The sequence below is a fragment of the Seriola lalandi genome, unplaced genomic scaffold (genome assembly GCF_002814215.2).
Source record: "Seriola lalandi dorsalis isolate HSWRI2012SDOR001 ecotype SW California unplaced genomic scaffold, Sedor1 jcf7180002054426, whole genome shotgun sequence".
NCBI lineage: Eukaryota > Metazoa > Chordata > Actinopteri > Carangiformes > Carangidae > Seriola > Seriola lalandi.
Window position 1 is genome coordinate 95044 of NW_019524979.1, and position 23219 is coordinate 118262.

Consider the following 23219-nt stretch of genomic DNA (forward strand, 5'->3'; position numbering starts at 1 on the left):
TTGACTGGCATTGGACGGTGAACTAGATGGTATACACCATATTGATAAATCCACACATACCTTCAAAATGCATCAGAATTCCCAAAACTGGGACAATATGGGTTATTGTTATTATTAGTACCATACCTGTAAATATCTTCTGAAAATAGACTTTTTTCCTACATTTCACTTTAAATTGTCATCTTTTGTGTGTGTGTGTGTGTGTGTGTGTGTGCGTGCGCGTGTGTGTTTGTAGGATATATGCTCCTATATAAACCCAGGGCTCCCTGCTGCTTTGGTGAAATGTCTGTACCTGCTAGTCTGCCTTCCAGCTAAAAAGGAGAACACGGCGATAGAAGAGACCTTTCAGGAGCCACTAACACAGGTCAGTTGAAGCAATAGCCTCAGTTTACTCTTTACTCTTTTCATCATGTTGTCTATGCTCTGTGCTGCTTTTATTCTTTTCCATTATGTTTTGGTTTCACCTTCCATTTCTTCCCCCTGCTCTTTTCCAGGTTCTCCTTCAGCTCTGTAGGCAGCCAGTCAATGCGGAGCGAATGGTGGAAACCCAGGAACTGCAGTGTCTCATCATTGGCCTCACATCACTATGGGATCAGACTAGCGCTTCCTGGAGGCACCAGGCCTCTCGCGTCCTCAAGGCAATTTCTGCCGTAGCAACAAGCAACACCGTCCCGAGCTTGCTAGGTGAGGTAACTCAAATCTATTGAGACAAGTCACATTTCTGTTAAGCTCATAGTCGTTTAATGGTTCTTCTTTCTGTATTAGATTCTATTCCACCAATGACACTGAACACATAAGGACAAATCAGAAAAACAGAAACAGGCTGCACACAAAGTGAATAATTAGATTTTGTTTGGGAAGTTATTTGTGCTGCCAGATATTTTTATTCCTGTAATGAGTTGATTATACAGTGACACATGACCGCACAGCCCAACAACAGACGCACTGCAAGAATGTTTCACATGATGTGTCCATCAGCACAGATGAGTCCCTCAAATAAACTTGTACACAAGTTTACTTTTATTTGTTTCGGACATCATTATCGGCATTTTCCTGCAGGATATTTTGCTCACATGACAATAGCTCTTTGCTGTATCGTTCACATTGAATATATCGTTGTTCTTTAGCGGTCATTTCTTGAACTGAAAACTGGGTCAACTGTGTGTTGACTGTGCTCTATGACCTCACTTAACAATAACACTTCCTTTCCCGCATTAGGCAAGAACTGTGTGCGTATCTGCATCCAGAACCTGCTGCACATCAGTGCTGACGTCTCAGGACCGCTACTAGCTGAGGTGGCTGTGGCTGTGTTTAGCTTCATTAGAGACACCTATTCCCTGAATGCAGCCCTCTTCATTGAGTTTGACACCAACAACGGCTACCAGGCCCTTAAGAACATCCTAAAACGGTGAGATAAAAGGACATGAACTGACAAAGAATGAAACAACTATGTGATTTTAGGATTAGTAGTAAATAGGTCATCCTAGAAAAGACGTCAAAATAATTCACGTGTAATTTTCTGCTCTTAGATTCAGTACCGGGAAAAATCTTAATTTCGCTCTGCTCTTCATTTAACTTACCCTTTTTTTCTTGTCTCATATCATTATACCGTCATAAGCTGTGAGGAGGGTGTGTCCATGGATCAGTTTCAGCCCGTGGAGGAGTTGCTGGCTCTCATTGCGTCTTTCACCCTGCTGGGAAAAACGGAACTGAAAGTGGCTCTTTGTGTGACCAACCCCCAGCCTCCAAGCTTTAAGTTTGATCCACCACTCACCAAAGGTAGGTCAAGTATTCAACAAAAGTTCTGCATTGTTATTCTCTGGGCACCACTCCCTAATTAACTCTAATGGCTGATTGTATCATGAGGATAAAGTCGGAACAATCCCCTCTAAATGCATACTCCAAACTATCTAATTATTATCACTTGCATAGCTCAGCAAAGGTAGGCGTGAGGGAGGGGGGTCGCCCCCAAATGACCACACTATTCATAACTCCTTTGCACTTTTGCCCTGATATAACCCATCCAAATTGCACCACCCACTTTCCCTGATTCACCACATACCCTGGCTTCCTACTCCCCCACCGCTACCCTGCTGCAGTGCACAACACCCCTCAGGTTAACGGGAAGCTGAGGTGATTATGTCTGGGATGATGAAGTGGAGGCTTCCCCTCTAACTCTGTTAGGATGCCCCACATCCTTTCAACACTGGCCTACAGCAACTAGCCATCTATCATAGATGCACACACACCTCCATCCAACACTCATAAATAGAGTGTCCATAATAAACACACACATACCCATTCAAACATACACACAGACACACACAATCAGGACACATCAATCAAATCGAGGAGTAGATCTCTTTTCAGCAGAGTGTTCAGGGACTGCTTTGTGTTTATCTGATTTTATTCTGATGCAATTTTGATTAAATGTGAAAATGAATCCTATTACTAACCAGGTATATATTTATTTACAACAAACACAAGTGTGTTTTGGCTCCCAAATCTAAGACCTTTTCTTAATATTTTGACAGTACACCAAACAAACCCTATCAAGGCAGATTATCTTACTTTTTCTTTTGCTTTCATGCATGTTATGTTGTTTGTTCAATCCGTCTATGTATTTATAACTCAATTGGCTTCTGGGATTCAGCATGTGCTGTGTGTTAAAAGGTTGTTTGTGATTTATTGAGTTTCCTTTTTCTATGAAATTGACTGACTGACCTTGCCATAGTAAAATCAGATAAATCGAGCATTACATTCAAAACATCTTTTAGCTAAATTGACCTCAGGCTGATAGTGTTTTGCAGAACTGTCTGTGACAGACTAGTACCAGGATACGTTCTCTCCCACTTCAAAAAGTTAAGATAATCAAATATGCAGACTGTATTCTTTTCAATCCGACTTGTTTCAATGGGCTGAAACCTCCTTTAACAGGTTAAGTATACTCAGATTTCTTTTTGTCATCGTCTTATGTTCCTTTGTCTCCAGGCTTAGCAGTAAAGAACCTGCAGGCCTTCCACCTGCTTCAGGCCTCCTTGCTGCGTTCCCAGGATTCTCTGCTGTGCTGCCAGCTTCTTCGAACCCTGCAGACAATATGGGAGAGGGATCCAGCCAATTTCTTCCTCTTGGAGTGGACTGTCCAGTCGGTGGCTCAGGTGGCTGCCTGTGTGTTGCGTAAACCAGCACCTGTCCAAAAACTATTCTTTACGCTTCTAGAGATGGTACAACTTCTAATGTGTACAGTAAACTCTCTGTGCTTGTTTGGTCTTTGATACAACATGCATACAAGGTCTGATTAAATGCTGGGTTTTCCCTACAGGTGGTATTTAAATTGAACTACATCCCCCATGAGACCTTGCGTGCACTGCTTAATGTGCTGAAGCAGATTTGGGCTGGGACACTGGCTGGAGGGGTGGCGGGGACAGAGTTTGGAGTGGTGGCTCTTAAGTGTTTTCACAGGTGAGCAGTGCGAGTTGGTAAGATATTACTCACTCATGTTCAGGATACTGCCGCTTTGTCCTGAATCAATCCTCTGATATTAGTCGGAATTTGTTGTTCTCCTGTCAGCTGACACTCATAAAGCTAGTTTAAATGGGAAATAGCCAAAAACATAACCTTCTCCCATTGGTACTGCAACAGCCTGGTTAGTCTGATCATTAAGACAAATACACACAGGAAAGGTAAGACAGGATGGAGTTGTCAAGTTTAGGTATAAATACAGCGTATTTCTATTTGAACTAGTAAAGCGCATACCTCTGCCAAGGCCAAACAATCCTACACTTCCTCCTACACTACACACAGATTATTATCTGGATCTAGATTATTATCTGGATTTGCACCAAACTGTACAAAGTCATAGATCTCAACACAATTATTATATTAATATTAATATGTTTTTTTCACATCAATATCCATACAGTATTTCCTGAGAAATTGCAGTGCTTTGTTTGTACCCATTTTTTCCTCGATGTATGCTGAATACAATCTATCTTCTGTTCTCTGTAGGATGACTGTGCACAGTGGTATGCTGGCTGAGGTGTTGAGTGACTGGGGTCTTCTGGAGCTGCTGCTTGGGGAACTTCGGAGGAGAGCTAAGATTCTCAGGAAGGCTGGAGTTGTTTCTTCCTCTGAAATAAGTATGAACCAACATATTTATTTCTTCAGCTTCTGATGTAATCACGATTGTGCAGAGAGGGATTGTTTGCAGAACAGCATGTCATTACAGCGAACCTGAGCAGCAAACTCAGTCCTGATTCAGTGCATTTTTACATTTAATGCATGTGGACATTTGTCCTTGACCTGCAGGTGTGACTCAGCAGCCACATTTCACATTCAAAACCACTTGTCACCTTCTATGTTTACTGTGTAATTTGCTCTAATTTGTACTTGTGCTCTTTAGATCCCCAGGACCTGCAATGTGTAGAAGAAAGTGAGAGGCTGCTCACTACCTGTATGCTTCAAGTTGTGTCAACTCTTACTTTGCGTTCGATAAAGAACACAGGTATACACATTCACTTCTTTTCATGTCCATTTTTTTTTGTTAAATTCCCTACTCTGTCACCATTTTGTGTTTACTTTTACATATTTAAGGCTAATTTTGTGTGTATACTCCAGTTTCAGTGCGAGACCTTGGTATGGTTCCCTACATAAAGATCTTCTTGGATAAGGATCAGTATCGAGGTCCCACTCTGAGCATTTTGGAGCAGCTAGCTGAGATTAACCCCGAGGAGTTCATGAGTACAGCCATAGGAGCCCTCTGCTCCTCAACACAGCAGGAGCTTGGGTTGAAGTGGGACCTTTTGCAGGTACTTGTGTGTGTGTGTGTGTGTGTGTGTGTGTGTGTGTGTGTGTGTGTGTGCATTTTTCATTCACACACAGTCATTGACAACACCAAACACATTTCCAGATATATAGTGATCTCAGCTGAATTGAGAATGTAGTCTCCACTCTACATCAAATCATAACAAATTGTAATGCACTTAAAACATAATAAGCTAGTGAATTTATTTTCTTAGCATGTGGGACCCCGATTACATTATAGACAAATGCAGATTGATTTGCTAAAACAGGTTTAGCTGTTAACTCTGGACCAATTCGATTAGGCCAGCAGCCTTGTGCTGTGGCACTATGAAGATTGCAACCTCTATCAGATCAGTGAATGGGACAGAGATGTGATTAAGCCTAACTAAATTACACACCTACTGTATGTGTCCGTTTTTATAGATGGGAGCAAGAGGAGCACTTACTTGCAGATATCGTGTGTATTCAATGTGTGTGAGTGTTTGAGAGTGCTTGTTTGTGCATGCATGAATTGGCGTGTGCGTGTGCACGCGCTTTGTGCTAACATGGTTAAAGCAAGTGGCAATCAGATTGGGTACAACCTGGGTTGGCAAGTGTTGAGAGCCATTGTGATTACTCCAGTTTCAGTTAATCACATTTCCCTCTGCGTTCTGTCTCACACATTACCTACCTGATGGATTAGCTCTTTAAATTGAATAAACCTAATTTGATTTTGTTCACCTCCAAAAACTAGTTACCAGAAATGATTTATGATATATCTATATGTTTCATCTATTTTTCATGACATTGTTTTAATTGACGAAGGAGATGCTTTTAAAAGCTGAGACTTTGAGCTAAGCTTAGTGTCTATCAAAATGCATTCTTTCTATAGTATTTTAAACAGAATCTGCTTTGTCACATGTATGATTATGTTTAAGTGTATTTGGTGATCCCACATATTAACTGTCCAAATGGTCTATCTGGCTCGTCCCTTCTGTGTTTCAGTCTGTGCTGAAGGTGCTGGAGAGCCCCAACAGCTGGGAAGCCTTCAGGAGAGCAGGAGGCTTCACAGGACTACTGTCTCTGGTGATCGACATGGAGGGAGCTCTGTCTGACCCTCCACAGGGAGAAGTTTGGAAGTCGTTGGGACATCAACAGCTGCTGGACATCCTGCTCCTTACTCTTCACATCCTGGCCTTGGCTGTGCATCTTCACACAGTAAATGCACACCATTTTGAGACTGGTGGCTTTTACGAAAGGCTGGCAGAGGCTCTGCTCCAGCTGGGCTGCTTCCACGCTGAAAGTCCTGAGAAAGAGAGGTGGAATGGAGAGGAAACCTCCTGTCCCAAGGCTGCAGGGGACAGCCAGTCTCCTGGAAAGAGCTTCCACAAGTTTGTTGAGTTAGCAGAGGCCTCTGAAACTCCCTCCTCTCCCTCCACCACACCGCAGCCCAGTCTGCCTGTCACTCTTCGGACATGTATAAGGCTGCTGTCCTATCTCGACCAGTTCGCCACTGGGGCCTACTCTCCTCAGGAGTTAAACTTGGGACTTGAGCCTGATGATGTGTATGATGTAGATAAAGAGAAACAAAATGGACCAGCAGGGCATGAAGGAGTGCATTCAGGGTCCCCTCCTGTCCATTTGGGATCAAGCCCAGTGTCAGTTGTGGACACACAGGGAAGATCAAGAAGCACAGCATCCACTATTTCTACGGTCTGCACAGAGTCTCATTACAGGTGGATATTTCTAACCATTTGGAGGTTGTTGAAGACTCCTATAATGTGGTTTTTCTCTACATTCAAATTTAAATATAAGGAGAGTCTATATGTTATCTTTAAGTATCAACCCATATTTTTCTTTGTTTTGTGCTTTTGGCTTGGCCCACAGTAGGTTCACCTGCGATCATATTATTCTTCATCCAGGAGCAATCCGAATTATAATGACTCTCCTTCCAGCAGTGTTTACTCCCAAAGACTCACAGGTACCTCTCTTGACTGAACATGTTACAGTCCCTAATGTTACATACTATTTTAAACATGGTAGGACTCCAGTATGAGACAAATTTCTTTCCATCTTTCCCAGCTGTCCATGGAGGTCCAGTTCTCCCTGGCACACCATGTCCAGGCCATGGTCAAAGCTGAGCGAAACCGCCAGATAATGTGTGAGGGGGGGCTGGTCTCCACACTCCTGGCCCACTGTCAGAGCATGTTGCTGTCTCCAGACCACCCGTTACATCTACCAATTACACGGATCTTGGAAAAGCTCTCCTCCCAGGCCATCACACATCCAGACTTCAGGTCAGACACATGCATTTATATAGTGCAATGCATATGAAGAAATATTTTAATTTGTTTGCATTTAAAATCTTTTCTCAATATTTATGCAAACAAGATTCTGTATCTGAGCTGTCCTTTTTATTTCTCAGAAAGTTCCTGTGTTTAGGAAACCCTCTTATGTGCTTGGTAGACAAAACAGCAACAAAACCACAGCCAGCTCCTGTATCAAATGGTATATATTTGTTTTGTGACAATGACTATTCTTATGTTGTTTCCTGCATGCTTTTTTTTACTGAATCCACTTGATGTTTAATTTTGTCTTTCATACCCAAAAATAAAGCAGATCGCTAATTTGATTTTGGTATTATCTAAATCAGGTCATAGTACAGAGGCAGATCCCTCATCGGAATCTAAAGTGAAGACACTGAAGAGGACCTTCAGTTTGTTGCAGTCCACAACTTGCAGTGAATCCTCTGTTGGCTCTGCAGTCCCTGCCCATCAGATTATCAGTCTGGTGTCCATGACATCACCGCGCACATTCAGACCACACCGGGTCTCCTCCTCACCTGCTTTTGTAGAGTTTGACATGAGTGAGAGCGGATATGGGTGAGTCCCTGTTTTTGTGGTTCTCTGTGTAGTCCTGCAGTCCCAGTTAGAGTAGAGATAAAACTTATTGTTGCAGCACCAAGTAACAGTAAAGAATAAAAAAATGGATGTATATAATAGTGAAAAAAGATGCTTTAGCTTATCAACAGAGTATTATTGTACATGTAATGTAAGAACATCAGTTATTCACTAATTTACTGGCATGTGACGGTACGCCCCTCAGCTGCCTTTTCCTGCCCTCTCTGGCTACGGTGAAAGGAGTGACTGCTGATTCAATCTCAACAGGTGGAATTGGAAAAGGTTAGTGATGAATCTAAATGTTTGATAATGAATGTGTTAATAAATTTGAATAAATGTCTAATCATCTCCCTTTCATGTTTTAGACTGCAGGGGATTTCCCCCCACAGCTGGTCTCTCGTTTTCCTGCTGGTTCCAGATCAACAGATTCAGTTCAGCCTGTGACTCCCACCCAATCCGTCTGTTGTCAGTGGTTCGCCACATGTCTCGGACTGAACAACAGTACATCTGTCTGTCAATCTCCTTCTCAGCCTATGACGGCTGCCTGGTCATCTCCACAGAGGAGGAGGCATTAGCATACCTGGGTAAGAGCAATAACAGTTTGGTCAGTATTTGCTCTTGATTAACTTTACATAACAGTTATTGATTGTCAATAATTTAAAGGAACTTGTTCAGCTTTCTAGCTAATCTTATCATCTGTCAGCTCTTTCTTACCAGCTGTGTTTAAAGTGGTCCGGCAGAATACTTACATGATTAGTTTATACCGCATACTGATTGACTGATTGTGTTTCTCCATGTCTGTTTTAACAGATATGATGGAGCCAGAAGTTTCTACTCCCACTTCTCTGCCTACATCACTGAGGCTCCGTTGCTCCAGCATGCTGGTCCCAGGTCAGTGGCACCACCTGGCTGTGGTGATGGCCAAAGACGTGAAGAAGAGCTGCGTGACCTCAGCCTACTTCAACGGCAAGGCACTGGGGACCGGAAAGGTATGACAAGAGGAGAGAGACTGATGATTAAACTGATTCCAGGTCTAACATGGCATTTAGATATCAATGTATCATAGACACTTTCATAAATGGAAAAAATCATGCCTGTGCATTTTCTGTTAGATGAGGTACATTCAGCCATTCCCTGGTCAGTATGTCTCCATGGACCCCACAGCTGTGATTGACGTGTATGGACTGATAGGAACGCCAGCTCTCTGGAAGGAGCACGCTGCTCTAGTGTGGCGAGTGGGTCCTTCTTACCTGTTTGAAGAGGCTTTGAGTCCTGAGGCAGTGGGTGTCATATACACAAAAGGCACTGCATACCAAGGCAACTTCCAGGCTCTGCGCAACATAGGTGAGTCACAAGATCTTGTGCAGGAATTTCCCAGGATTTCGACAGAATGTCTTTTGTCTACCTCCAGTAGGTCACACTGGATAAGAGACTTTCATGCACACTGAATCTGAATCTGTTGCGTTTTTTTCAGAAACATGTGACCCTAGAATAAGATAACATTTCTCTTTAGATTCTTAATGAATGTAAATTTGATCAGAGATTTTTTTTAAATCTTTTTTTTCTTTCACCCATGCAATGGCATGCAGGAAATTATGTTGCCATGGTGCTCATTGCATGCATGATCGATTCTCTCTGTAAAACAGATAATGTGCTTCGATATAGAAGCACAGTATATACTGCAGAACAACTCCAACAACTTAATACTTTAACAGCTCATGGGAAGGAATACATATTGACATATATAAATATTTTCTAATTAATAAAATTAATTACATGGTTATAGTGACAGGTTAGACCTTGTTTAGTCTAAATTCTAGTTCACCAACTATGTTTTCTCGCCTCTCTGTTTGTGTCCAGGCCATAATCCAGATTCTGAGGTGCTCCCTCTCAGGCTGGTTCCTGAGGAGAGGATCTCATTTGGCATCAACCCAGCAATTTCTACCTTAACAACAGTTGTGCAGATCAGAGAGGATTACAATGAGGTGGACTGCAGACTGATTGCTAAAGAGGTAAGGTTGCACCTTGAAACTATGTGTTTGTTGTTTTTACACAGAGTAGCAATCATTGTTTCTAATTACAGATGGGCATAACATCTCGGGATCAGTCCACTCCTGTGTTCCTTGCTCGAAACATCAGCCAACACCTGAGTGGTACATCTCGCACCATAGGAGCAGCGCTGGTTGGACATTTTGGTAAATGAAGTACTGTTTTCAAAAGTTTATTTCTGCTTTAGTAGATTCTTGCAGGCACTTTTACTAAGATCACAGCCTCTTCCTTCTAGGTGTGCGTACATTCACTCCCAGCAGTGCATCCCATGGTTTCCTGTATGTTGGTGGGCCTGCAGTTGTTCTCAGTTTAGCTGCAATGGCTCCAGATGATAGCTCTTTGTATGCAGCTGTTAAAGTTCTTCTTTCTGTGCTGGAGACCAACTCTGCCATGCAGCAGGAAATGAACCGCATCAACGGATACAAGGTCGGTTGGATCATGTTTGAAATCATTGGAGTAGCTACACATTACGTGTAAACAACCATCAAAATCTATTACCTTACTGTGGCCTGTTCTTGTGTGTAATATGCTCTCCCTGTAGCTGCTAGCTTTCCTGCTGAAGATGAAGAGAAGTCTGGTCACCTACAGAACTCTTCAGTTGGTTCTGCATCTCTCAAGTTCAGTGGAGCTGAGCTCTGGATCTGGTTGCCTACAGAACATACCTGCTTTTCAAGATCTGCTGTGTGACCTGGAGGTGAGCATCCAAAACATTCAGTGCATGCAGAGAATGGATAATAAATAACCAGTATTAATTTGGAAAGTTTTTAATTGCATCTGGAAGCTAATTGTTACAATTTTGTTGCTCTATCATTGTACTGTGTTTTCAGGTGTGGCAGAACACATCAGATAATCTGGACCTTTCAGTTCTGAACCACATTGCTGAAATCTTGAAATGCTCGAGGTAATTTCCACAGCTATCAGCGTGCGACCACACCACTATGTTGTAGCTTTAATCTAATTTGCTATTAATTTACATGACCAACAGGTTGCGTAACACAATAAAGAGGCTCTTGTTCAGGACTGACGACAAACTTTATCGGCTGTTCTGTCAACATCTGCAGCAGCCAGGCATCAATATCACAGAAATGTGACAGAAATAGTCGAGGGAATGTTGAACAGAATCAGTCACAGAGGCTGAAGAGAAGAGCATGACTGAACATGTGCATGGATTGCTGAATTAGATTATCTGTCTGTGGAAACAGATTGGGATTGATATTGGTGCTCTGTCTGTTTTTTCTCTCTGTGTCCTCAACAGTGACAGCAGGAATGCAGAGGTCATGCACACTGTAGGTCTGCTACCAAAGCTGCTATTCGAGCTTTCGGATCCTGCTGTGACCTTTCGGAAGGTTAAGATAATTTCCTGCGTCATCACATCTCTCCTGAAAGCTCACTTCACCCCTCTGGACATGAGCAGGTATTGGGAATACACTCTGTGTGTGCTCCTGTCATACAGTTTACACATAAAGATATCAGATTTATTAATTTTTTATGTATAGCTGTGTATTTAAAATATGTCCTTTTCTTTGGTCAGACTCGGGCTCTTTCTCGCCTACACGCTCCCTCCTCTTAGTGACATGACTGAAGGCAAGGAGATATCAGACAGTGATCTTTCCCAGGATACACCAGGTACAACATATAACACACAAACACCACTTCTACAGTACTTTCCATGTCTCATGGATGACACAAGTTTTTACCAGTACTGACCCAGACATGTCCTCTCTGTGCTGTAGCTCAGAGTTCTGATCCAGCCAGTGTCATCTGGATCCGCAACCAGCTGTTACTAGTGCTTTGTGAAATCTTCAACTCAGACAGCCTTCTAATCAAAGAGTGAGTAACATCTGTTGCTGTCTACATATTTGCCCAGTATCTCATGTGCCATAATGTCATGGCAGGAGCATTAACTGAATTAGTCTGTCATGTTCTTATTCCCCACTAGTCAGCAGAAGGCAGTGTTTGATTCGTTGGGCAGTGATTGGTTCCTGCTCTTCCTTCAGCCCCACCTTCACCCTTCTACCTTGAAACTGGGTCTCGTCCTGCTTACGCACTTTCTGTCCAGTCCAGACCAGCAGAGCAGCTTCAGAGAGGGGGTGGTCCCTGGAACACTTATTGAAGGCATGGAGGAGCCTGTTGCTGTCATGGGTAAGGCTGAATAATTTGTCACAGCGAGGCAGGGAAATAATTCAATGTTGTCATTTTGCCTCTTTCATTGGAATCAAATAGGGGTTATTTTTTATATAGTTAGATATTTTACACGTAATTATATAAGTTATATTTATATTTTAGTCTTATTGAATGTCATAAATTCACAGTCATTTAAAACTATTAGAATATTTTGAGTGTCTTCTATCATTGTTTTCTTGCCTTGACACCAGACAACCTGCGAGCCCATTCTTGGTCTTATGAGTGCCTCACCACCACGTGTCGAGGCTTTGATGTTCTGCAGGAGCTGCTGATCAGACATTCTCACCTGCCTCAGGTGTATGAAGCCCTGGCTGCTCTGCTGCTGGGGGAAAAAAACAGGCACACTGCCGAGAGAAAGGTGGGTAATTTAAAATTTTCTAAATGATCGTCTGAATCATCCCAGGCATAATGTTCTTATAATGTGTAATCTACAGGTGCATTTGGATGATAACCTGCAGTCACTGATTGACAGCCAAGCAAACACTCCAGCTCAGCAGCTCTGTGTTGAAGCTGCTACGATACTGCTGGAATTAGTCAAAATCATAATTACTCAGGTAAGAATGTAATAATTTTGCATTTTCTCAGTATATTTGGCACAACTTGATAATGTGTAACACATTTTTCTTTTGTGTTTTAACAGCCTGCTCCTCCAACGAAGCACATGTCAGGCAGTGATGCATCATGGGAGTGGCAGCTCCCAGCAAGTGTGATGCAGTTCTTTTGTCTTCTCCATAACCTCCGACCAAGAGACCCACTGTGGGCCTCTCCAGAGTTCCTCCATGCACTCGCTGGAGTCGTGTACCCTCTGGACGGTTCAGAGGTTTGTGTGTTACTCTGGATTCATGAAGCCTTTACAGTTCTACTCTCTCTGGTTTTATTCACTGGTGTGGTCACTTCTTTCAGGGTGTCGGTGAGCCCTGTCTGATGAGTGAAGGTGAGGACACATTCAGGAATTATCAAACCAGGAAGCCAGTGTGCGACTTCATCCGAATACTGCTAATGGACAGTTTTCTTAACGTTTCTGCCAACACCAACACAAATCCCCTTCTTCTGCTGCTGGAGGTGAATTCATACACCTATATATCTGTATATACATATACACACATAAATACTCCAGATATTATTACCAATAGTGCATTCCCACTGAAAAGGCTCTTCACTATACTACAATACTGCAAAACTCTCATGTCTCCAGAAGGTGCCACTCTTTGCTCAGTTACTGAATAAGGAAGAGACAAGGTACTGTTGATAAAATTATTCACCATTAGGATGGAGTGAAACAACAGGCCAACAAGTACAGATTCCTGTAATGTTGGTTTCAGCTAGCCAAGTCTAACCTGGATGCACACACACCACCACTAACAACTACAATTGAGATAACATTACAAAAGATGTTTCCTATCAGACGTAACAGAAGAAAGAGTCATCACATTTCTGTTGTTCGTCAGTTCCAAATCATATTAGATTAAGTTAGAGTAATTAGATTCTGTTTGCTAACTAATAAACTATATAAATGTTGCAGTTCTCCCCTAATGGTGCATTGCTGGAACAGAGGGAGACTTTCCACACTGAGCTGCTGGAGTTGATGATGGACATCATTCACATGCTCAGCCATGAGGAAGAAAACAACACTCATCTCAACTCACAAGGTAGAATTTCCATGCATGGCTTCCTCATTGCTGTAACTGGCCTGATTGTGTCCATGCAGAAAATTCTCTTATCTGAACGCATTACTTTTTACTGTATCCCTTAGGCTCAAATCCGAGGCCTGAAGGACAGATGGGCACATTGATGGAGAACGTGGTCCTCTTTAGTAAGACTCTGCTGCAGAAACTTTACAGTGGAACATTCTTGGGAGACTCTGAGAGTTTGATCAACTTCCTCGCAGATCAGATTGTGGTGGTGAGATGAACACATTGGCCTATTCTGACCTGGTATTAATGTCCATCTTCCGTGATTAATCACAAGTGGACAGCTCTAACTTACAGGTGTGCATACAAGTACACCCAAAACGCATTGAGGACGCATTTGAGACCTGATCACTCATTTTGAGGTGGTCCGGGCCACATGTGACCACATTCTTTTAACAGTGTGAATGCCACATTGAAGGACCACCTACTCAACTGATGTCCTTTTCCACAGTCTGATTAGTCCCACCACAATTTCATAATGAAACTAAAATATTTTACCATTTCAAATGGCTAAAGCCATACTCCATTGTTGTGCTGTGCACAGTGCAACCTCTCGCTCAACCCCTCTTTACCCCACTCCCTTTCTCTTGCTCTCTCTCACAAACACATCGACAATGGACCTGTCAAACTGGCTAAAAACAACTCACATACTTAGAGCTGCCCACTTGTGATGGAATCACCAAAGACGCCTGTTAATGTCAGGTTGGAACAGGGTCATAGAGATACTTCATATAGATGCTTATAAAATGTTTTCACCATAAATCTCACATTTGAATTCAAACAGAAAATTTATGTTAATCTGTAAATTCAGGTTGAAAGTAATTTGTTAATTGTCAACGTGGACACAGTTCCTTTTAACCAATAGGAGCTCTGGATTGTGAAAATGTGAAAAATAACTGATAACAAACTGTATATTTCTAGGTTCTGGAGAAAGGCCAAAGTCAGAAAGAGAAGACAGTGTCAGCCCTCTACTCATGCACCAATAAAGTCCTGCTTTATTTCCTGTCTCAACCCCGTCATTCCCAAGAAGAAAAGGAAAGGGTCATCAGGGCGTTACAGACCTGGATGGAACGCTGGGATGTTGTCATGGCAACTTACAATGCAAACATGAACTTCATCACATGCCTTCTTCATTGTCTGTTACTGATACGATCTGGCAGGTATTAGTGAATCCAGAACCCACATAACATGTCCAGGAAACTAGGATTCACCTTTAATTCACATAATCACTTTTCTTTTTTCTTTTTTTCTTTTTTTTTTTCTTTTTTTTTGTAGCTACCCTCAAGGTTTTGGATGTCTGATGCAAAAAGTGCAGAAGAGGAAAACTTCATTCCACCTGTTTGCTACTAGAGCCAGAGACTCTGCATGCCTCAGCAAAAGAGCAGACAGCACCACAGGTATGAGGGGCCAGTATGTGAGGGTTTATTTACATTCATCATGTTATCCTGCCATGGAGTGTGGAGTCTATGGAGGTTTACTGGGTTACTTGAGAAAGAAAAAATGTGTGTGTGCACGTGTTCCAGATGACAGAGAACTAGTGTCCCTGGCGGAAGCCTGCTGGTCAAAGGTCATGACGGAGAGGCAACACACGCTTGAAGAGACCTATAAGATAGAGATCTCAGCAACACGCACAACAGGGTCCATCAGCATGACTGATATCAGCCCTCTGTGGGAGGAGACGGCACACAAAGCCTGGCAGCTACACAGAGGTTAGCTCTCACCATACTAAAAATGCAGTGGGAGAAAATTTTTATCGACATCAACAACAAATTTTTTTTGTCTTCAAAATTTCGTTTTAGAGTCTCAGAAGCAGAAGGTGGCCAGCCGCTCCCAGAAGAAGTTTGATATGATCAGCAGTGCGGTTCGCTCAGCTTTGGGCAGACTTGGCAAAGAGTCAGTAACAGTAGAGGTAAATAAAATACTCATGTGACCTCAGTGTTTCTGTTTCTTTTGGGCACAGAGGTGTGTGTGCTTATGATGGTTGTTCCCTTTGAGGAGTGTAGTGTCACCTTTTCTCAGGTGCACCCTGCTACCCAGAGCGCTGTGCCCAAACACTCATCCCAAAGTCACTGGTGTTTGTGCTGTCGGCCGTCCAGCCCTGTGGGGGTGTTTGATTATTTCTTTAAATGGATTTGGATTATCACAGCTGATTGCCCCTGAGTGGGCATAGTAATTGATATCTGTTAGGCCTATCCATGGGAACACTCACTACAACACACTGTTTGCTGCTGAAGGTTAAAGACGCGTTTATTGTTGTTTTTCCCCCCGAAACACGTGGCCCACATCATTAGTTCCCCCACAACGCTTAAGACGTCGAGCCATCTGGAGCAGGGAGCGGGGACATATTACTCAGGCACACAGGCATGAAATTACCGCGTCTGTGTGTCTGTCTCACCCCCACAAAGTGTGTGTGAGTCTGCGTGTGTGTGTTCTTGTTTGTGCACGTCTCTTGCCTACAGAAATCGGGTTGGCAATTATAGTGGTACCAATCTGATGAAAACATTATTCATTTGATGTTATTCTTTATCATATCAGTCTTTGACAGGCTATCAGAGAGGGTGATGAATTGTTTTTCCATCTGAGAGGTAGGGAAGAAGAGGGAGGGACGTTCGCCTGCTCCCTCTCTGCAGTGTGTTGCACCACTTTGCTCTGAATAGGTTGCAGCATTCAGCGAGTGTTCACAAAATGATATTCAAATCTTTAGTAATGGTCAGCCAGTCTGCTCATTTTTCCATTCATCCTCATGAAAAAACAAGTGAGCCATTAATTAATTTCTGGATCATCAACTTATGACCTTTTATTTGGCAAGTCATGAGCTTATGGGGAGTCTCTTTTCAGTCACTGGATCCATAGGAATGCATTTCTACGGAGCACGGGGCACAGTTTCCGGGTCTCAGATATCTACTTTTACTGAACAAAAAAATAATTTTAAAGCCTACTGTAGGTAATGAATGAGAAAATAGAGACTGATAGGCAGACTGTGTCCTCAGTCAAGCTTCAGTGCAATCCTTCTAGAGATTTATTTCATCAGCGAATGCAGTTTCCATAATCATATCTGTGTCCTCATATTAGAAAGATAATTAACAGCACTAATGATCACGTTAAGTTCATTACACATTCACTGCCAGCCCAGAATGAAGTTGACATTATGTTGCCTTATCATCAAAGGTGGCGTATTGTTGGGAAGTCATTAAAATGGAAATGAGTGTGATGTTCTGATGTTAATTGCAGAGGGAAGAGATGAGTTATGTATTTAATGCAACATTTAAAAAGCCAATGAGGTTCCTATCTGCTAAATAGGGTAATTAATGCTATATATTACTTATGTTTGGCCAAATGAAGGAATGAAATTAGGAGATGATGACGCCGACTTGCTGTTTATCTGTCACAACACGGCTCTAGTTTGCAAACTTCATTATTACTCTCTTTTCTGTCTGTAATATTTCTATAATCTCCCCTCAAATTACTCCTTTATTTCTTTCTCTGCACAACTTCTCATTTGGATAGGCAGTCAGTCATTTAGAGAAACAGTTTTCATTCTCCAGAGAGCTTGTCAAAGTTTGTTTTCAACTTTTATGCATGGGTTTTTTCTGAAATTGTCGAATTTCTGCATCTCTTGTGTTACAGAAGTTGTTTTCTTTTTAATGTACTTGAAATCAATTATTACATTCATGGCGTTATAGAGCAAAACACAGAATTAACATCTGTAAATAAGACTCGATATAAAGAGTTACTGCATGTTCATTCAGTCAATTAAATGGCTTTCCTGGGTCAGCTGTGAGGATGGACACATGTTGTTTCACTAGTCTCTCAGCGAGCACTGCTGTGATGATGGGCTTAATGAAGCAGTTAACAGTCAGAATATGATCCCAGTGTGTCTGCTGAACATGAGCATCCTGCAGTGTCAACACGGCTCTGTTTTGGGTTTTTCTATTTTTTTATTTTTTTTATTTTCTCTTTTAATCGACACATACACACTCACTCACACACAATAAAGGCGCATGCACACTTACCTTGCCCTTGACTGTGGTGTGGCTCAGTGATATTAATGTTTATGTTAATCAGATCACACCAACAAATGATTACATTTCCAGACAGGGTTATTGTAACACTGTAGCCACTAGCTTATTTTGCCCAGTGAATGCAATTTAGAACAGATGTAATTGTATGAATGCATTGTAATTGCATGAGGAAACAACAATACCATTATGAATATACAATCTCTGTGAACATAATGTGTGTTGTGTGTGTACAATATGAGCTAGAGGAAGAGCGATTGTACAACCCGCTCTTTTCATTTGCACCCATCAGGTTACTCTCCTTTCTTTGTAGGAGTTTTTGTCCTGCATGGAGTCACATCGACACAGAGGCCACAGCATGTTTGAGAATATGAGGACAAACCACTTACAGGTTTGACATAAATGTTACTGTGAATATACTGAAATTAATGTTGTTAAAAAACCCAAATTAGATGCATAATAATGTTATCTCTGTCTCATTTATTACCTCCATCCTGGGCCTGTTTCTACATCGCAGTTACAAGCCAGTGAGTGGGAGCGAGTGAGCTCCAAGTGGCTGCATGTGGAGGCCGAGCTGCTGAGGGAGAGAGCTGTGTTCGGCCCTGGCCCAGGGGTGCTACTGAGCCGAGATTGGGTGCAAGACTCTGTTGAAGGACCGAACCGGACCAGATCACGCATCCGCAGAAAAGCTTTGAGACGAACTAGACGGGTACAGCCTTTCACTTTAGAGCAGAGTCCTATTTAGTGTTCATATAGTACGCAGTCTAACCTTTAACAATGTCATATGTTGTTACAACAGGTGCTAGGAACACTGAGTCTGGGTTTAAGGACTGGCATATTTGAGATCAAAAACAGAACAGAAGGTGACAGAGGTTAAGAGTAGTGTTGCCTTTTTTAAATTTTACTTTATTTGCTATAATGTGAGTGTTGGATGTAAGTTCAGTGGAAAAATATGTTTCCTTTGTAACAGAGCCCAAGATCCTGTGTGAAGTTGGTGCAGAGGCTAAAGAGGATGAAGAAGAGGGAGGACAGGATTGTGAACACCTGACCTTCTTCCCAGTTCTAAATGAGACCCCTGCTGTGACTGAGGGTCCACCTGACCCCTTAACCCCCGAACCCTGCTCCCACACACAAGACTGCACTGACATACGCATCATCCTGCAGGAGCTGCACCCTGGAGAGGAGGTACTGTAGCACAGGAGGGTTGGTATGCTGGGCTAAAAACAACATGCATAAACACAAACACAGCTCCTTCCCACCCTACTAATATTCACAATCATAATTATCTGATGTAGACTGAGGGATTCCAATAGCCCAGCGCTGCTATCAGAATTTCATCTTTCCTCATTAGTGTAATGTTTTAATGTCGAGGCCCAGCTCAGCTCTTCTCATTCTTCCAGTGAGTTAGAAACCAAAGCACATGTTGACAGGGACTCTCATCGCTCCGGCAACCAGCCGCGGCTTTTAATGTTTCTGACAGAAGTATTAATAAAAACAGTAGGAGGTGATGCAAGCTGTCTTACATCCGCTTAGTAAGTGTGTGATGTGTGCTTGTGTGTCCTGTTGTCTTGCAGTGGTTCATTGTGTGAGTCCTGCTGAGCTTCCTGTCAAATGAACACAGTCATTAGCTCTGAAAAATGCACACACACACACACACGAACTAACACACACACACATATAGTTACACACAAAGGGAGACCCACTCATAATTAGCTTGCCAGCGCCAATAGTGTGATTATGACAGTAATGTGTATGGGGAGAAATCAATGGTCTGACATTAGGCTCTCAGTCAATAAAAGTCCTCCTTTTCTCTCCTTCTTCCCATCATCAGCTAAATCACCCTCAGACTGATAACGCATATCTGTCCAGAGCACAGTAAGGCGATAAGGAAACAAGTTTATTGTTATGTATTTAATGTTTGATAACAATAAATTTAACTATTTTTTTCTGAAATCTAGTCATTGTTAGAGACAGTATGCCTTATACCAATTTATGTTCACTGATGGAAACTGCCACAAAATCTGACCATGATATAGCTTAATGTAAGATTTCTGTGCCATGTGGCTGAGACTCACTCACCTTGACTCTTCTTAAACCCTTTAACATGACAAGAGATATTATCCATCATAGAGTGTCTCTATGTGTGCATTTAGACAAGAGGTTCTGATCACTTAGCAGGTTTCCTATTGTGTGTGTGGCAGTGATTAATTCTCCTAATAATGGCCAGGCATGGCCTCCTCCTCCACCAAGTGTGTGACTCCGTGTCTGGGGGTAGGGAGTTTGATTTGATTAGTATAAATTGTGAGGGGCCTGCGGGTATGTTGGGGCCCCATATGGTTTTTGGGCGCTGTGTCCCAGAGGGCCTGCAGAGGGGCCAACACAGAGAGACAGCCAGGTGCACACACTCACTGTGAAATGAGGGGAGACAATAGAATTAGCCACACATTATCACAATGCAGTTAGCATTAGCTACAACCGGCGCTGAAAGCAGCATGTGGGTCCACTTTGGCACTGGATGAAACACACAGTCACACAGCTGAAAAAGGGGCCGGGTCTTTTCATCCCCATCAATCAGCTCTGATAATGAAGTGTTCAACTGTGTCTTTTTAATAATGATTAAAATATGTGATTAAAATGATCAATCAAGTAAAGCCTGAAGTGCCTGTGTTGCTGCCATGTCATGTCCCAGGAGAGAAACGTGCTGATGTGTATTATGCCTCTCACATAGGGCTTAATGTATCTCTCTCGTGTTCTCTCTTTCTCTCTCTCTCTCTCTCTCTGTATAGGTAAAGGCTAAGATGTGTGTAGTGATGGTGAGTGGCCTCAGAGTGACAGAGGGGGTGCTGCTGTTTGGGAAGGAGAGCCTGCTCCTGTGTGAGGGATTCACTCTCAGTCCTACTGGGGATGTTTGTTGCAGGAAACACCATCCTAGCAGGTACACCTGTGTGTGCCGTGTGTGCAGCTACAGAAAAACATATAAGCATAGCCACTCATTCGGCTCAATTCGTTATCCATCATTCTCTGTGTCTATTTCTGCCAGTGTGCGGGATTCCTTCATTTCCACCATGCTGAGTAAAGAGCCGCCATCAGCTCGCTGCAGACGCTGGCTCTATGAGGATATCAAGGAGGCCCGCTTCATGCGTTTCCTTTTGGAGGTCAGACATCCAAATGCTCCCAGAGATACCTTGAATTAACTTGCATCTTATATCCAGATTATGTCTATACAGGATTTAGCTTGAATACATTCACATTAGATTTTAGAATTTGTCTCTGTACAAATAGAAATCAGCTTTGTTGTGTATTTTACTTACAGTTGTTTTCGATTAATCAAGATCTCAGTCAAGGTACATGTTAAGTCTGGGTTTACAAGGGATGTAAGAGATAAAAATATCTACTGCACAGAAATTTCATGCCTGAGTAACTAAAGAGCCACTGTGTCTATCAGGACAATGCTATCGAGGTCTTTATGAAAAATGGACACTCAGCCTTCCTGGTATTCCTGAATAAAGACCACGTCTCTGCATATAAAAGGTACCACATTTATAAAGATTGGATCTTAAAAAATAGTTTTCATTTTTTATATTCGGACAGTGATCTTTATTCCTCCCTTTCTCTGTCTTCCTGCAGGTTGTGCACAGTAGTGCCAGCATTAAAAGGCAGAGGGGTTGCTGAGGTCATTGCTAATGCCAGGTAAGTGTCATCAGTTAATCAGTCATCCAACAGCAATATTTCAAGACAATTACATGTAATCACTATTTTTATTTCATCTATTGAAATGTAAAATACATCAATAAAAATAGTTGTGTGACATATAGATAGATATTATGCACATATAATTAAAATTTGTGTGCCTGCTTAAAAATGACATTGGTTCCATTTGTTCTGTAGTTTAAGAGGATGCCAGCAGCTCTTTGGTCATTTGATTGTCTTGTGTTCGACCTTCCTTATTCTCCACGCATCCTGATTGACTGTGGCGACTGAGTTTGGCGCTATCAGTCCTGCATAAGTTCTTATCCTTTTCTCCTCAAACATGTCACCTCCTCCTCTCCTTTCTCCTCCTTCTCCTCCTCCTCGTCCTCCTCCTCCTCCTCTCGTAAAGTTTTCCCCCTGCTCTTTACATCTTTTAAGGCATGTCCTACACAGGCTGCTTTCATGTACCAGGTACACATCTCCCTCTGGTTCTGATTTTTTCTTCAGCATCCCCTCAGCATCCCCCTGAGCATACGATAGAGGATTTCGTTTCATGTTCACCTTAGTGAGGTTTCGTAGGCCGCTCAGAAACTCTGGTAGGTTGATGAAGAGGTTATCAAATAGGCCTATCTCTTGGAGATTGCCTAGAGCTGCCATAGTGGTAGGCAGAGTGTCCAGCTGGTTCATCCCCAGATTGAGACTCTTCAGACTGGTGAGCAAACCCATTGTGGAGGGTAAGCCTGCAGAGGTTAGGCGGTTGTTAGAGACGTTGAGGTGGGTCAATCCCACCAGGTTGCTGATGGTCTCTGGAACAGACTCCAGCTTGTTGCTGTGTAGATCTAGCCATCTCAGTGATGAGAAGTTCCCGATGTTATCTGGGAGTTTCTGTATCAGGTTGCGGCTGAGGTCCAACTCATCCACGTTGGTCAGTTTGAGGAGACACTTTGGGAAGATGGTTATACCCATGTTGCTAAGGGTGAGTCTGCGCCGTCCATCTGGTGTCATACGTATTGCCTTCTTGGCAATCTTGAGGGTCACCTTTGTCCCTTTGGCTCCCTTTCCTTTGGGCATGGTACTGCAACACACACACAGCTCAGTTTAAAATTTCTGCTCAATTTCACTTTTGTGATAGCTGCCCCCAAGAGGCTGATTTACAATAATTTATCTAATCTACACCGCCACACAGTGCTATAGCAAATAAATGTGTTGTGTGTATGTTTACGTGTAAGTATGCGTGTGTAAGGCTGATGTGATTTATTCAGATACAAGGGCTTATGTATGGCCCAGGGCAGTAGGCAAAGCATGCTCTCTGAGGAATGAGAGCCTGAGCGGTGTGTGTGTGTGTCTCTGTGAGTGCACGTGTGTGTGTCGCAGTGTTATGTCTGCACTAGTGCGTGCTCACCCAGTGTTGCCCATGGGGGTATTTAAGAGCACGACTCTCTAATTAAGGCTAATGCTGGGGAACAATAGGAGAGAGGCGACACTGGATAATACAGCAAAAACAAATGAGTGCTGATGCTCCCTCACCATTCAACTGATTGAGCTGTTTGGCTTTTTTCAGGCAAGGAAGATGTGTGCGCGTGTGTGTGTGTGTGTGTGTGTGTGTGTGTGTGTGTAGGCCATCGACATGCAAGTGTGTTGACAGACATGGATGCACTATACTAGAGTGCATGTACACAAAGAGTCAAATCTGGACTTTGATAAATGATAGATAGGGAGTGTTGGGAGTGTGATGAGGGCTTCGCTCTTCTCCCCTCCTTGTCTAAAAGAGCAAGGTGTGTGTCTGTTTGTGTCTGTGTTACACCCCAAGGCCCTCTCTCGCCTCATTCATCATCCTCAGGATGAGAGAGGTTATCCACTGGTGCTTGTTCCCATTATAACCTCCTATAGAAAACTATTGCATG

At 42.7% G+C, this 23219-nt stretch overlaps 2 protein-coding genes across 4 annotated transcripts in view; one reads left to right on the top strand and one right to left on the bottom strand.

Moving 5' to 3' along the window:
• wdfy4 (WDFY family member 4) overlaps positions 1-23219 on the top strand; it is a 40240-nt gene that overhangs the window by 4959 nt on the left and 12062 nt on the right. The window contains exons 5-49 of one of the 3 annotated variants that reach the window (XM_087175221.1): positions 236-364; positions 495-684; positions 1219-1408; positions 1619-1779; positions 2992-3224; positions 3323-3462; positions 4009-4139; positions 4403-4504; positions 4618-4808; positions 5788-6518; positions 6670-6763; positions 6865-7079; positions 7208-7290; positions 7436-7664; positions 7888-7964; positions 8048-8266; positions 8493-8671; positions 8795-9026; positions 9543-9694; positions 9766-9877; positions 9967-10157; positions 10273-10425; positions 10559-10632; positions 10987-11145; positions 11263-11357; positions 11465-11561; positions 11671-11873; positions 12107-12273; positions 12350-12469; positions 12556-12735; positions 12819-12977; positions 13438-13564; positions 13669-13817; positions 14528-14766; positions 14882-15003; positions 15130-15315; positions 15406-15515; positions 17939-18016; positions 18143-18334; positions 18425-18497; positions 18596-18810; positions 20412-20560; positions 20666-20780; positions 21071-21156; positions 21253-21315. In XM_087175221.1, coding sequence (XP_087031347.1) covers positions 236-364; positions 495-684; positions 1219-1408; positions 1619-1779; positions 2992-3224; positions 3323-3462; positions 4009-4139; positions 4403-4504; positions 4618-4808; positions 5788-6518; positions 6670-6763; positions 6865-7079; positions 7208-7290; positions 7436-7664; positions 7888-7964; positions 8048-8266; positions 8493-8671; positions 8795-9026; positions 9543-9694; positions 9766-9877; positions 9967-10157; positions 10273-10425; positions 10559-10632; positions 10987-11145; positions 11263-11357; positions 11465-11561; positions 11671-11873; positions 12107-12273; positions 12350-12469; positions 12556-12735; positions 12819-12977; positions 13438-13564; positions 13669-13817; positions 14528-14766; positions 14882-15003; positions 15130-15315; positions 15406-15515; positions 17939-18016; positions 18143-18334; positions 18425-18497; positions 18596-18810; positions 20412-20560; positions 20666-20780; positions 21071-21156; positions 21253-21315 — 7292 coding nt within the window. The remainder of the gene's footprint in view (positions 1-235; positions 365-494; positions 685-1218; positions 1409-1618; positions 1780-2991; positions 3225-3322; positions 3463-4008; positions 4140-4402; positions 4505-4617; positions 4809-5787; positions 6519-6669; positions 6764-6864; positions 7080-7207; positions 7291-7435; positions 7665-7887; positions 7965-8047; positions 8267-8492; positions 8672-8794; positions 9027-9542; positions 9695-9765; positions 9878-9966; positions 10158-10272; positions 10426-10558; positions 10633-10986; positions 11146-11262; positions 11358-11464; positions 11562-11670; positions 11874-12106; positions 12274-12349; positions 12470-12555; positions 12736-12818; positions 12978-13437; positions 13565-13668; positions 13818-14527; positions 14767-14881; positions 15004-15129; positions 15316-15405; positions 15516-17938; positions 18017-18142; positions 18335-18424; positions 18498-18595; positions 18811-20411; positions 20561-20665; positions 20781-21070; positions 21157-21252; positions 21316-23219) is intronic. The other 2 variants (XM_087175222.1, XM_087175223.1) reach the window with 2 other exon arrangements.
• lrrc18a (leucine rich repeat containing 18a) lies at positions 21502-22386 on the bottom strand. Its single transcript, XM_023410591.2, has one exon. It carries the CDS (start codon positions 22384-22386, stop codon positions 21541-21543), a length of 846 nt encoding a protein of 281 aa, XP_023266359.1. The 3' UTR covers positions 21502-21540.